At 34.5% G+C, this 16272-nt stretch overlaps 1 protein-coding gene across 1 annotated transcript in view; it reads right to left on the bottom strand.

The window, feature by feature from the left end:
- puf (ubiquitinyl hydrolase 1 puf) overlaps positions 1-16272 on the bottom strand; it is a 1013305-nt gene that overhangs the window by 645233 nt on the left and 351800 nt on the right. The window contains exon 26 of the mRNA XM_090399560.1: positions 2529-2639. Coding sequence (XP_090255686.1) covers positions 2529-2639 — 111 coding nt within the window. The remainder of the gene's footprint in view (positions 1-2528; positions 2640-16272) is intronic.

Here is a 16272-nt window from a genome sequence, read left to right as displayed (position 1 = left end):
CTAAACTTATTGGTAGAATTTTTTTAAAGAAGTATCACCTTATTCCCACATATTTTCCTATCAACAAAATTTCTCATCTGTTGCCATCTACAAAAGACAACTGTCACCGCTATCATTAGCTGGCATTTACCAGATATCTTGTGAATGTAATCTGACATACTTTGGGTAAACAGACTGTTCTGTGAAAAAAGAATTAATGAACATCCAATATTATATTGAATACATGAAACTTTAAAAGTCATCTAAATTGGAACGATTGCCTCTCTCACCCAAAAGTTTGGGAGATTCTCATTTCATGTAACCATCAAAAATAGTTTTAATAATATTATTTATTAATATATTAATTTCTAGCATGCAGCAACAGTTTTTAATTGGTAAACCAATTGCATGTATACCTTGTATTCCCGTTTCTTTGATTTGCTTGTTTCTATGCACCGATGATGTACTGTTATTTTCAGTACGAAATATCTGTACTTTTATTTCATTAAAGTTAATTACTGTGGTTATCATGTAATTTGTTGTTTATAGTCATGCCACAGGTACCTTTAAAGATTATAAACTAAGGTAGTCAAGCACACCAGAAAGAAAGCAGGAATGAAGGATGTCTATAAGGTTTATTTTTTTTATCTTCATGGTGAAGTTTCTATTGAGGGAAAGTAAGATGTTGATTCTGGTTAGGAATGAGAGTTCATTATCTTCAGGGTGAGGTCATATGGCATAAATAGCATCCATATATTGTATTTAAAGTGATGGCTGATATATGGAGGAAAGCAGACATCCTGTACATACTCAAGGTAGAAAGTACCTATGGCCAGAGAAAGAGAGCTCCTCATGTCTTTACAGACAAAATCAATCTATGTCTGAAAGAAATGCTGTGATAACTGAAGAGCAGCAAGTAGTAGCATTTACAAAAAAAGGACTGAATGTCAAAACTGACAATGATGGTAGTCAGTTGTAAAAATAAGTTGCTTTTTTCAAGAAATCAGATTCATTTTTCACAAATTTTTGAGCAAAACAGCTAATAAGAACACTTAAGTGTTGAAATGGTCAGTAGAAGAGCCAATTATGTCAACAATAGTCTAACATTAGACCATTGTTGACTACTGTGCAGTGCAGTAAAATGCAAGGTGTGATTAAAAAAAAACTGCTTGCTTTTCCTGTTAATAAACTCACATACTTGTTGCTTCTCCCTAAGGATAAATGGTCTCCTCTGTCCCTCTCAGGTGTTAACCCAATTCCTTGTGATTGCCTTAATTTAAAGAATATGTTTAGTGAAAGCAGGTGGTTAATTATGATGTTGAATATAAACACTGACATATAAGGATAATGAAGCCCTCTTTACCAAGACTTTATATGATTACACCTGGATTACACTGCAGGATTTGGTCTCCTAGATTCTGAACGGATAAAGAAACTGTGAAAAGACTGCAGAGAATTTAAAAAGATGATGTTGGGATTATGTAATGTGGATTCCAGACACTAGTAGACAGAAAAGAATAAAAAGATAAATGATATATAAGTCCATAAATTTCTGAAAGAGCAAACACAAACATCAATAAGGTAGAATAGCAGCAATAGATTTCAAAAGATATGTGAAAGTAATACCGTACTGTAAAATACATACTGTGCAGTGCAGTAAAATGCAAGGTGTGATTTAAAAAAAAAACTGCTTGCAGCTAGTTGTGATTATGGATAAGCCACTCTGAAATAAAGGTAAAGAAATACAGTCATTATTATTATTATTATCAGAATTCTTCAGGGAGTTAAGGACTCATTGGGCAGTCTTCATACATCTCTTAAACTCATTCACACTAGATGTACTTGTTGCCACTTCAACAGGGAAACTGTTCCGCTCACTTCTCTGTGAGAGAAAAATCAAGCTCTTATCTCCTCACTGCACATAAACTTAGCTTCCACCACAGATGCTTTGATTGTCCTATCCCTTCTGTTGCGCCCTTTGATTTTGGAAAAAGTCTAAGATCGATTCTCTTCATGATGGGAGGAATCTTTATATGGGCTTTTTCAGTTGAAGGTGAATTAGCCAATTTCATATGGAGGTAGCAGGGGTTTTTTCTCCAAGAAACTTGGGTTTTTCATCCTGCAAGCAGACAAATCAGCACTTCAGAACACGAGTAATTTATAGACAAAAAATACTAGTGGTGAAGGCGGGCAGTAGATGGTGTTGATGTAGATGATAATAGTAGAGGTTCATGTAGCTGGTGGATGGAGATGAAGAGTTGTAGAGTGGGTGTCCTCCCCTCAATGAGTCCTCGAACTCCTTGGAGGCATCACAAAATAATAAACAATAACAAAAAAATTTCATCAATCAAAATATCTGTCTTAATAAAGTATTATTAAACCTCTGGTGTTTGTATGTTTCAGCGTTTGTAAAAGACTAGCTGATTATTAATGAATAATCACCACTTGTGAATGTGATCAATAAAGATAATGTTCACCACTTCAGATCAAGGAGTTACATATTGCACATAAGAAATTAAAAGCTGTAACATGAAAGTTTGAGTAATTACTTTTGCTATGTCCTTAAATCCTTGTAGCATTACAGGTGATGTAGGTAACATCATAAGTATTTCCCAGACTCGACGTGATAGTACCTGAGCTTTAGTATGGGCAACAGGCTCCTGTGCAGATAAGAAAATTAAATATAAATAAATACATAATACTAATAACACAGATAATAAATTAATTAACATATTTAAGCAAAATTAAGATTATTCCTCTATTATACTTGTTAGAGATTGCTTCCATAAAGAGATTTTTTACTCCGAGTGTTTAGTATTTACACAAGGGTTCAATTCCAATTGGTGCAATGACTTTTAACTATTTCTTTTAAGATCCAGAAAATCACTGACTCGAGACAAAATAAAAAAAATCCTTTCTTTTAGTGTTGCATGGTGATCAGAGTTCATTTTATTCGTTTGGTATCAGGAGTCTGGAAAAACTATTAACTGGTATGAGGCCTAACACAGAGAGTCAGGAAAACTAAATTATAAAGGGAGGAATGATGTGAATGTGAGTGTAAGAGCAAAAATGGCATATAACTATGTCAGTGATGGGAATGTTGGCGAGGTGAGAACGATTTTGGGTTTCTGTTCTGCTCATATGTGTGCAAGTTGTTCAAATTGGGTCAGGCAGACTGCAAACAAGGGTATACTAAAGAACATGGAGGTAGATTATTATGTCTGTACACGAATGCTAGGAGTATCAGAAACAAAGGGGATACAGTTTGTTGCGACCTCAGATTGTAGGAATTAGTGAGACCTAGCTATCAGAATCAGACCTATTAACTGGTATCGAGTGTCATGGGTACAGTATTTTTAGGAAGGATAGAGTGGATAGGAGAGGAGGGGGCGTGCTGCTAATGATATCGGATGACTTAAATCCAGTTTGGGTTGAGACCTATGAATGTAGTAATACTACTAACAATATTTCACATGGCAGTGAGTTTGAAGCCATCTGGTGCGAAGTGAAATCTTAATAAGACAAATTACACAGTGGGATGTTGTTACAGACCTGGTGGATGGGTTGCTGGTGATGAAGAAATGCATCACCAAATAGAAAAGGTGAGCACGAAAAGAGTAATCATAATGGGAGACTTTAATTATACAAATATTGACTGGGAAGCAGTAGAATCTCATGAGAAGAATGAAAATGCATTTATTGAGCTGTTGCAGGACAACTTCCTCATGCAGCATGTGACAGAAAGAACTCGAGGTCAAAGAGTGCTAGATTTGATTATAGTATCGGAGGGCATTTCAGTTAAAGACGTAACTATTCTGCCTTCAGTTGGTGACAGTGATCATGTGGTACTCACTTGGGAAGTGACTAAGTTTATGAATGTTCCATTCAAAAAAAGGTTACATGTCGAACTACAAAGCAGGAAATTATGACCAACTGAGGCGTATACTGAGTTCAATGGAATGGGATCGGTTGCTGGATGGAAAGGATATCGACAGTGTATGAGAAGCATTTAAACAATATTTAAATGATGCGATATCAGAATGTGTCCCGAGAGTTCAAAGAATAAATAGCGTAGGAGTCAAATGGATGTGTAATCTTATTAAGCAAGATCATAAGAAAAGGACAATGTGGAAGGAATACTGTTTGCATAAGGATGATGTCCATTATGAACGTTATAAGCAGCAGGCTAGAATAGTCGCAACTGTTGTATGGAAAGCAAAGTCTGATTATGAAACGAAACTGGCTCTGCATGCGAAAGACAACCCACAAAAATTCTATCGATATGTTGCAAGTAAAAGAAAGAATGAATATGAAAGAACAACTCTTCTAAATCCAGATGAAGTGAGGGTTACTGATGCAGATGAGGTTGTTCAGTTAATGAGTGCCCATTTTGTTAAAAGATATCAACCTAGTGAACACAACATTGAGTTCACTGTTACCTCTTGACTAGATGAAGAAATGCAGGTGTGAGGCTGAGGTATTAGAGCTGTTACACAAACTGAATAAGAATTCAACAATAGGGACTGATGGAATATCAGCATATGTGCTAAAAAAGAGTGTTCAGCTAAATTGATCATTCCTTTGACCAGAATGTTTAATATGAGTTTCAGAACAGGGAAGATTCCACAGAAATGGAAGGAATGTATGGTAATTCCATTGCATAAGAGTGGTGCAAAGACCGATGTATCAAACTATCGACCAATTAATATCTCAGGAGTGGTGGTGAAGATTTTAGAAAAATTAGTTAGAGCCCGCATTCAGAAATGAGTTGACAGTGAATCTCTACTTTGCAATGAACAACATGGGTTTACTAAGGGAAGGTCATGTTTTAGCAACTTTACCATTGAACTAGACAAGGGGAATAGATACATCATGACACTTTTGGATTTTGCTAAGGCTTTTGATAGAATACAACATGACAGACTGCTGCATAAATTGGAGAAAGTGGGTTTGGGTTATACAACATTAGCATGGATAAGAGGATGGCTGACTGACAGATATCAGAAAGTGGTATACGGGGGATCTGAATCTGCAAGGTAACAAGTGGTGTACCACAAGGATCAGTGCTTGGTCCACTGTTATTCAATCTGTACAATAAAAATATTGGGAAGGATTTGACAAGTGACATACAGTTATTAGCTGATGATGCAAGATTAGGCAGGGTAATCATGAATGCTGCTGATATACAGTCCTTGCAGAATGATTTGAATAAGCTGGAATTGTGGGGATGGGAAAATGGGTGTCAGTTCAATGTCAGTAAATGTAAAGTCTTTCACTTCGGCATGATTACCTATCCAATGTCGTATTATATTGGTGGGATTAGGCTAGAAGAAACTGATGAGACTAGAGATCATGGAGTGTTAATAGATAGGAAGTTGAAGTTCAGGGGCCATGTGGCAAAGATTGCAAATACAACTCAAAAGATAATTACAATGCTCAAACGAACGTTCTCATGCAAAGATAAGGATGCTATTTGCCTCTTCACAAGGCCTTGATAAGAACTCACTTGGATTATTGTGTGCAGGTCTGGTCTCCTGGTTTCCAATGTGATTCTGATATATTGGAGAGAGTACAAAGGTGAACGATATCAGGATTGTGGAATACTGATTATGAAGACAGGTTGAGAATTTGTCGATTGCAGACAGAAGCAAACAGGAGAAAGAGGAGTGATATGATTGAGACTTACAAACTGCTGAAAGGGTCATTCAGGATTTCAATTGATAGGATTTTTCAATTTATGGAGGGTGAGGAAAGGACAAGAGGACATCCTTGGAAGCTGAGAATGAAGGCTGCCAAGAAGGGTGTAAGGGCTAGATTTTTCTCTCAGAGGGTGGTGCGTGATTGGAATGGATTGTCATTGGATGTTTTGAGTGCAAGCAGTGTGAATGAATAAAAGAATACGTATGATAACTGGTGTGTGTGTGTGTGTAGTATGTGGCCTCCGTCGATGAGTCTCTGACTCCCTGGAGATCTCTCTTAATAATAATAATAATTAATAATTTCAGAAATTATGGACTTTACAACCGTGTTATAAATAACTATTTTAATTTCCCGACATTTCGACCTTCATATTAAGGTCATTATCTGGAGTATATACAAATATACAAGGACAAGCTGAGTTACATTTCATACACGTAAGCTAAAGAAATAATGATTTGATCACCAGTTATTCTTACTGACATCTCCTCTAGTGAAAAAAAAAAAAAAAAAAAATACAGATAAAATTAAAAATTAATTAATTATTTAGAAACTACATCAAAGCTAAATTCTATTTAAGATAACATGAGAGAAACATTCTTTCATATATATAGTTTTCTTACAATAACAATGATGTCCTATTTTTAGCACGACAATTGTTATATTAGATTTAGGATTCTGGATTATCTACAGTCCTGTTTATAGTTAACTCTTAGGGAGAAAGATTCCATGGATAGAATATGTGCCTTCCACATGATTGGGATTTTTAGACCATCGTTATTGTTCAGATTGGGGTGGTTGATAAGAATCTCACAGGATTCCTTAAATTTGCGTTCAGACCATGTTTTGTTATGATGTAAACAACTGGTGCTTTTCCAGTCAATTCTACATAAAGTGTTCAGGGCATGATCAGAAAGGCCAGCTTCACCATAGTTATTATATTTAATGTGTCGTTTATGTTCCTTTTGTCTAATAGGAATTAAGTGTACTGAATCCCCTATACATGGTAGATTACAGGTGCAATAAATATGGTATACTCCAGGGTGAGCCAGTGGAGGGAGTGGGTCTTTGAATGAGTTGAGTAAGCTTTTTAATTTTGCAGGAGGTTTAAAGGTGGCTTTGAGGTTGTATTTCTATAGTATTCTGTTTATTTTAATGTCCCTTTAATGTCTGGTTTATCTTGATTTTTTATTGAGGTCTTGTAGAGAATTTTGCTAATAGTGTTTTGGCTGTAACCATTTTTTAGAAAAGTATTGCTGATAACTTTAAATTCGTCTTTCAGTGCTTGTTCATTGGAGCAGATCTTCAAAGCCCTGTTTTTTAGAGTATTAATGACACCTAGTTTTTGTGTTGGGGTCGTGGTAGGAGTTTATGTGCATATATTGGCCAGTATGTGTCGGTTTCCAGTAAGCAGCGAAGGAAAGACTGCCAGAAGGAAGATGTCTGACAAGTGTATCTAGAAAGGAAAGTGTGTCCTGTTTTTCAATCTCAATTGTGAACTGTATGTGTGTTGTTTTTTATAGGTGGCTAAGGAAAGTGTCTGGTGTCTGACGCCCATGGGGCCTGATTGCAAAAACATCGTCAATGTATCTCAGCCAGACTTTGGGTTTTAAAGGAGAGGAATCTAGAGCATGTTGCTCAAAATGTTCCACATAAAAGTTAGCAATGGGGGGGGGGGGGGGGAGATAATGGCAAGCCCATGGCCGTGCCTTCTTTTTGTAGGTAGAAAGCGTTTTGCTATATAAAATAACCAGAACGTAATACATGTGCAAAGAGTGCCATGATATCTGGAAGGAATGTGTTCTGTAATAGAAGATTGTGTCATTGATTGGAACATTCGTAATGAGGGCAGAGACGTCAAAACTGACTAATAAATCATCTTTTTCTAATGTAATGTAATGTAATGTAATGTCTTTGATTATGTTTATGAAGTGTTGTGTGTTTGTCATATAGGAGGAGGGAATGACCTACCCCCTACCAACTCCTTGAGTGCTGCCACTAATTTCTTGGCTAGGTGATAATTCGGGCTGTCTACACCTTCGACTATCTGCTAGAGTGGTGTGTTTTGTTTGTGTATCTTTGGTAGACCATAAATTGTCGGGGAACGAGCGTAGTGCAGAAGTAACCTTTTGACTGCATATTCGGGCCATGTAGTAATTGGTTTAAGTGGTTTCTCTGTTTGTTTGTCCCCCCCCCCCCATTGGTTGGGTCGTAGTTAACAAGTTGGTATGTATTATTGTCCGAAACTAGCAGATTCATTTTTTCTAAATATGTGTTTCGGCTTAGAATAAGTGGTACTTCTTTTATTGCCTCTAGTTATTACGATGTTCGGATTTGATTTTAATGACTTCACCGCTGTTAATTCATGTTTTGTTAAGTTGCTTTTTATTGTTTTCTTATAATTTATATTTAAAATGTTGGCGGTTTCTAAACGTATTTTATCTGCTATGGTATTTGGGATGAATCTTAAGCCTCTTTCAATATTACAAATAAAATCCAATTTGTTCATCAATCTGGGTGCTATGGCAAAATTGAGACCTTTGCTGAGTAGCGAAAGTTCATTTTTGTGTAAGGCATGGTTGGATAGGTTAACTATGTTACTGTTACCTGCAGGTGATTGGTGGCTCCTGTTGTTTCTTGCTTCTGGTTGGTTGTTAACGTTCACTGTGGAGAAATTCAAATATGTCTGTCGGTTTTGTCGATCTTTTAGTCTATGAAATTTGGATATGAGATTTTCTTTCTTAGTTTGAAGGATATGGTTTGCAGTGTTCTCCGTAATCTTTTCGAGGATAAGATATCTGCATTCAAGTAAGTTGAAAGTTCAGATTTTACATTTTACTAGTCTCAAACAATAGTACATACCAACTTGTTAAATCAACTACTTAAATCAATTACTGCATGGAACGAAGATACAGTCAAAAAATTACTTCTGCACAATGCTCATTCCCCAAGAATTTACAGTCTACCAAAGATAACAAAACACACCACTCCAGCCGATAGTCGACGGTATAGACAGCCCGAATTATCACCTAAACAAGAAATTAGCGGCAACACTCAAGGAGTTGGTAGGTCATTCCTCCTCCTATATGACAAACACACAACACTTCATAAACAATTAAAGACATTACACTAGAAAAAGAAGATTTATTAGTCAATGCGATGTCTCTGCCCTCTTTACAAATGTCCCAATCAAAGACACAATCCTTCTTTTACAGAACAAATTCCCTCCAGATATCATGGCACTCTCTGCGCATGTATTACGTTCTAGTTATTTTGTATGGCAAAACACTTTCTACCTGCAAAAAAAAAAAAAAGGCACAGCCATGGGCTAGCCATTATCCCCCCCACTGCTAACTTTTACATGGAACATTTTGAGCAACATGCTCAAAAATCCTCTCCTTTAAAACCCAATGTCTGGCTGAGAAATGTTGACGATGTTTTCGTGATCTGGCCCCATGGCTGCTAGACACTAGACACTTTCTTTAGCAACCTAAAGAAACAACACAAATGCATAGAGTTCACAACCGAGATTGAAAAACAGAACACACTTCCGTTTCTAGATACACTTGTCATACATCTTCCTTCTGGCAGTCTTTCCTTCACTGTTTACTGGAAACCAACACATACTGGCCAATATACACACACAAACTCCTATCACCACCCCAACACAAAAACTGTCATTAATACTCTAAAAAACAGGGCTTTGAAGATCTGCTTCAATGAACAAGCACTAAAAGACGAATTTAAAGTTATCAGCAATACTTTTCTAAAAAATGGTTACAGCCAAAACAGTATTAATAAAATTCTCTACAAGACCTCAATAAAAAACAAAGATAAACCAGACTACAATAAAACTATAACCATTCCTCACATTAAAGGAACATCAGATAAAATAAACAGAATATTACAGAAATACAATCTCAAATCACCTTTAAACCAACTGTAAAATTAAAAAGCTTACTCAACTCATCCAAAGACCCACTCCCTCTGCTGGCCTACCCTGGAGTATACAGTATTTATTGCGCCTGTAATCTACCATATATATGGGAAACAGAACACACTAGTCCTATCAGACAAAAGAAACATAAACGACACGTTAAATATAATAACTGTGGTTAAGCTGGCCTTTCTGATCATGCCCTGAACAGTTTACATAGAACTAACTGGAAAAGCACCAGTTGTTTACATCACACCAAAACATGGTATGAATGCAAATTTAAGGAAGCCTGTGAGATTCTTATCAACCACCCCAATCTGAACAATAATGATGGTCTAAAAATCCCAAGCATGTGGAAAGCACATATTCTACCCATGGAACCTTTTTCCCTAAGAGTTAACTTAACTATAAACAGGACTACAGATAATCCAGAATCCTAAATCTAATATAATAATTGTCATGTTAAAAATAGGACATCGTTGTTACTGTAAGAAAACTATATATATATGAAAGAATCTTTCTCTCATGTTATTTTAAATTGATTTAGCTTTGATGTAGTTTCTAAATAATTAATTAATTTTTAATTTTATTTGTATTTTTTTTTTCACTAGAGGTGATGTCAGTAGAATAACTGTTGATCAAATCATTGTTTCTTTAGCTTACTTGTGTGAAATGTGACTCAGCTTGTACCTGTACATACTCCAGATGATGACCTTAATATGAAAGTCAAAACGTCGGGAAATTAAAATAGTTATTTATAACACGGTTATAAAGTCTATAATTTCTAAAACCAAATAAAAAAATATGAAATTTCATAAAACTAAAACAATATATACATTTAAATAACATTACATGAATAACTACAAAATTAACTGGATCTAAGGCCTTCTTAAAATAAATCTATACTTTAGAGATTTTCTTATCCAAAAATATCAAAATCATTCTTTCTCTGACTCATTCTATTATTGGATTGTTTGACAAATACTTAATCATGTCTATCAGACTAAACACCTTGTTTTCACAACAACAAAAATGTTCATCAGAGTCAGTTTCTTTGTTAGGGCCCTTCTGAAAATATACTTTTTTTTTTCTTCTTTTCTATGTGATCCTTTTTTTTTTATCTCCATTATGTAGCATACAATATTATTTCTCCTCTATCCCTGAAGTATAAATATTTCTCACCTCTTGCAGTTCTATTTGATGCACAATTTACTGTACCAGAGGGAGGAGTTTCTTCTACTAGATATCTAAGTTGAGCTAATTCCATCGCCTTTTTCAGTAGAAATAACAAATAGATCCAGCGTCCTTAAGACAGATGAAACTTTCCAATCAATGTTTCCTCGAACATTCAATTAAAATGCCGACTGCAATATCTTCGTTTGTTTAACTAAATACTTGTTAACAGTCTCAACTCCTCCAGTTTAAAGACTCACAGTTCCATGATTCCTTTTCAGAATCTTCTATTAATATTCTCTCTACTGTCATGTAAAACTTCAAAACTTCCTAAGAACAAAATTTCTCCAGTCTGCGTTCTTAAACTTCCATTAACTCTCTTATTTTCCTCATTACCTCGATACCAAACGCTCTCTCTGTCAGCTGTCAATCGCCCATCAAACTCCTCAACGAGCATGCACATTCCACGTAAATTGCAAGAAACAAGTTATGCATAATGGCTGACATGTTGTCTCATTAGTAACAAGAAAATGCATTCACAAAATGCAACAAATATTTCAACACTTGACAATTTTACAATAAAAAAAAACTCAAATTTTACAAATTATCAGATTCTAATAAGTACATCAATTTCAAATAGTTTACATTTCATTTTGACAGGAATAATAACAACTGGTACATCGCTAGTCGATATATGTTATGAAATCAAAACTAATAATATATTAACATAAACAATTTGTAAAAATATTCATTATTTTAAATTGTGATTATTCTTGCACTTGTATGATAAGAGGGACACAAAAATCAAATTTCAGATTAGTAGTTTTAAAACAGATATTAAAACTTAGATTTCAACAAAACTAGACAATATAATTGGAAATGAAGTACAAATTAAAAGAATTAAATCAACGTAGAATATCTTTGTATTTAATTTTGATCATCATTATCATGCTTATCAAGGATTTAGGTCTAGAGTGGCCTGTTCTGGCCTTAGAAGTTATCATTGAATCTTTTAAGAAGACATCCCAGTTTTCTTTTTCCTAATGGCATGTACTTTAAGGCTTGTTTTGGTAATCTTTCTGTTATCATTCTTTGAACATGTTCCATCCATTTATGTTTATATTTTTTTATTTTTTTCTATTACTGATTCCTGCTTTAGTGTTTTTAATAATTTCTTCATTTCTTTTGTGATCAAATAGAGTATACTTTGCAATCAATTTTTCTCATAAACTCCATTTCGGCAGTTATTAATCTTTGTTTGTGTTTTTGTTTTATTGTCCAGATTTCACTTCCATACATTACAACTAGTATTTCTAATGTGTTGTCTTTTAGTCTGGTTTATCTTTGAAGTAGGTTTGGTTTAATTATTGAGTTAATCACACCTGTTATTTTTAAATATTTTGCGATTTTTAGGTTTATATCTTTTTCATTTTCATATGTAATCATACAACCTAGGTAGTTAAATGAATTCTCCTGTTCTAAAATCTTGTTATCTATTACTAATTTAGTTCTTACTGGATCTTGTCATTTAAAGGCAATAGTTTTTGATTTTTCTGTTAATATTATCATGCCATAATCTTTGGATATCGCATTTAGATTTAAAATAGTTTTCTGTAAATTATTTTCAGAATTTGTCATTATTATTTGGTCATCGGCAAAAAGGAGAGTGTTTAAGTTCACAGTGGGAGAAAGTTTAATACCTTGATGGAAAATTTTATTATATATTATTATTTCATTTAGGTAAATATTAAAAAGAGTTGCTGAGAGGGGACAACCCTGTCGGACTCCTGGGTTTATCTCTCTCGTATATGATACTCGTGATTTAATCTTATTTGTATTTGATAATTTTCATATATACTTATGACAGCTTTTAGGATATTATTTGGTATTTGTCTTTCTTTTAATATGTTAAATAAAATGCTTCTTTTACTTTGTAAAATGCTTTTTCAAAGTCAATAAATGTAATATGTGTTTCTAAATTGTATTCTCTTCTTTTCTCTATGATTAATTTTAGGCAAAAGGCTGGGTCTATACATGATCATCCTTTTCTAAATCCATTCTGTACTTCTAATATAAAGTTTTCAGAATATATTATTAGTCAGTTATTTAAAATTCTGCTATATATTTTGTAACAGGAATTTATTGGAAGTTTATTTTCCACTTGGTTAGACTATAATAAATTTAGTTTAATCCTTTATCCAAGTGTATGCAAACAAAGTTTGCACCTGAAGTATCTTCAGGACTGAGGCAACTCATAATAAAAGTGGACCAAGCTCTCATCACTCCTTGTCTCAGTATCTCCCATAATGCAATGCACATCTCCTTGTGGACATGTATAATGCTATGCATTAAGGGAAGGGCCATTACCCAGACCGGCTACCCAGAAAGGTCTAATTTTGACCTTTATTGAGTTCTCGTCAGTGGGAGCCAGACCCAGAAGTGGTGATACTAAGGCAGAAGTAATGGAGAGGTCATATTTACTTATATGAGTTGCCAAAAGGTGTACCACCTTATTATTAAATTACTCTGGATTTAGAGAAAGATGTTGGAAGTTTATTTTCCACTTCGGTAGACTATAATAAATTTAGTTTAATCCTTTATCCAAGTGTATGCAAACAAAGTTTGCACCTGAAGATACTTCAGGTGCAAACTTTGTTTGCATACACTTGGATAAAGGATTGAACTAAATTTATTATAACAGGAATTTAGTATAGTTATACCTCTATAGTAGTTTTTAGGGTCATCTCTACTACCTTTATTAAAGAGAGGAATCACAATTGCTTTTTTCCATTCTATTGGGGGGTTACCAGTTGAATAGATTTTATTTAAAAATAATAGGAGCCTTTCTTTGAACCTTGTCCCTGCATATTTATATAGTTCTGAACCTAGTTTATCTTCTCCAGGTGATTTTCATTTCTTGTTTCTTTCAGACCGATTTCTAATTCTTCTTCTGTTATTTCCTTTTCATTTTCATTAAATGTTTGCCAATTATCTTTTTTAAAATATTTATCTGTCCACAATTCTGTATAGAAATTGAGAAATTCTTCTAATTTCAATTCCGTGTATAATTTTGTTTTCTTTAGTATCTGTATAAGGATAAAAAAATCAGAACTCCCTGGTGGACACAGGAAGTTAAAGAGGCAGTGAAGGAAAAGAAGAAAGCATACCAAAAGTTCCTGTCAAATAAGTCAGCTTGTGCTCTTAGAGAATACAGAGACAAATGCAAGAATGCTAAACACTGTGTAAAACTAGCTAAACAAAAGTCATGGGAGGACTTTGGCAAGAATATAGAAAATAAATATCAAGAAGGTGGCAAAATATTCTGGAGGTTGTTGAAGAAGCTTAAGAATGGAGGAAAGAGTGCTATAAAAGGAATTAGAGGTGATAAAGGCGACATGAAAATGGGAGAAAAAGATATCCTTGAAGTATGGAGTTACTTTGAAAAATTGCTAAATGAAACAAGCAGTGATGACAGCACAGTGGTATAAAACACTGACCAGGCATGCAGTCAGGAACACATATCCATACTTGAAGTAGAAAAAGCCATCAAAGGCTTGAAATGTGGAAAGGCAGCAGGAGTAGATGATATTCGACCAGAAATGCTGAAGTATGGTGGTATAAGAGTCTTACAGTGGCTGCACTGCATAGTTCAGAAAGCCTGGACAGAGGGACGAATTCCCGATGATTGGAGTAGAGCTCTCATAGTACCCATATATAAAAAGGGAAATAAAACTGAATGTGAGAATTACAGAGGTATTTCCCCTACTGAGTGTTCCTGGCAAGATCTATGCAAGTATACTTGAGAAACGGTTGAGAAGAATTGTGGAAGAAAAGCTTGGTGAAGAACAAGCTGGATTCAGGCCAAATAGAGGCTGTCAGGATCAGATCTTCACTTTACGACAAATAGTCGAGAAAGCATGGGATTATAACAAAGATCTGTATTTAAGTTTTGTCGATCTGGAAAAGGCATATTACAAGGTGCCAAGAGAGAAGTTATTCAATACGCTGCAGTTTATGGTGTCAATGGGGCATTATATCAAGCAATACTTAGTCTTTATTTGAGTTGTAAGTCAGCAGTTAGAATTGAAGGAAGTACAGGAAGATGGTTTAATGTTAAATCTGGTGTGAGACAAGGATGTACATTATCCCCTCTGTTATTCATTATCTATATGGATCACATTATGAAGGAAAGTGGTATTAAACATGATATCAAAATTGGAGATGTTAATGTCAGCTCTTTGCTTTATGTGGATGATGTTATACTTCTAAATAAATCCGCTACAAGTCTGCAAGATTCTCTGACTAAATTGAATAGCTGTTGTAATAGATATGGTATGAAGGTCAGCAATAAAAAGACAAAGACAATGAAAATAGGCAGAATCATTGAAAATGTCAACTGTGTTGTGAATGGAGAACCTGTGGAACAAGTAAAACATTTCAGCTACTTAGGCACGATTTTTACTGAAGATGGTAAATTAAATATAGAAATAGACAACAGAATCAGCAAAGCTGGTATGGTGGGAAGTCAATTGAATAAATTCATATGGAATAAGAGAGAAATTAGTCGGAACACTAAATTAGCTGTATACAAGACAGTATTCAAACCAGTTTTAACTTATGGATCCGAGAGCTGGGTTCAGAAGTAAAACACTTGACCAAAGACTAGAGACCACAGATATGAGAGTCCTGAGAAAGATTATAGGCATGAACAGATGGCATCAATGGCAGTATCATATTAAAAACAAGGATATTAGGAAAGAACTTGACATTGTCAGCATCCAGGAATGCGTTAGCAGAGCTAATCTCAGGTGGTATGGTCACTTAAACAGAATGGGCGAAGAAAGATCAGCAAAACAAGTGTTCTCTGCCAGGTTGGCAGCAAAACGACCCAGAGGAAGACCAAGATATAGGTGGATTGATACGGTACAAAGTGCTTTAGACAATAGAAATATAAGATCTGATAATGTTGGAGTGTTGACAAGTAACAGACTGATTTGGAGGAAAATTGTAGATAGGAAGTTAGTAATGATGTAATTTTTTCATGTAGTACTGTCATATCCTGTACACCCCTTGAGGGTACATGGCAGGAATTTGATGATGATGATGATGATGATGATGATTAGTATCTGTATTTAAATGTTTCAAAATCTTATACACATTGGGTCTTATTTTATATAAATCATGTTCTAAATTAGAAACTAATTTGTTCCATTATTCTCTACGTCTTTTTCTGACTTCTGTTTTAGCTATGGCTCTTATTCTTTTATATTCTATTTCATCTTCTAATCTTTTAATGCTTAACCATTTATGATAGGCTTCTTTTTTCTTTATGATTATTTCTTTGATTATATCATCCCATATCTTCAGTTTTTTTCTTTTATTGAATTTTTTGGTCTTTCCTTCTATTCTATTTTGATTTAATTCTAAAATATTTCTAACAATCACTTTCACATTCTAATGTGAAGGTGATTATTAGAAGTTTATAT

Source organism: Typopeltis vanoorti, chromosome 10 (genome assembly GCF_054136105.1).
Source record: "Typopeltis vanoorti isolate ZY-2024b chromosome 10, IOZ_Tvanoo_1.0, whole genome shotgun sequence".
In the NCBI taxonomy this organism is placed as follows: domain Eukaryota; kingdom Metazoa; phylum Arthropoda; class Arachnida; order Uropygi; family Thelyphonidae; genus Typopeltis; species Typopeltis vanoorti.
The sequence above is the reverse complement of the archived record's forward strand: the minus strand, read 5'-3'. Positions and strand labels throughout refer to the sequence as shown.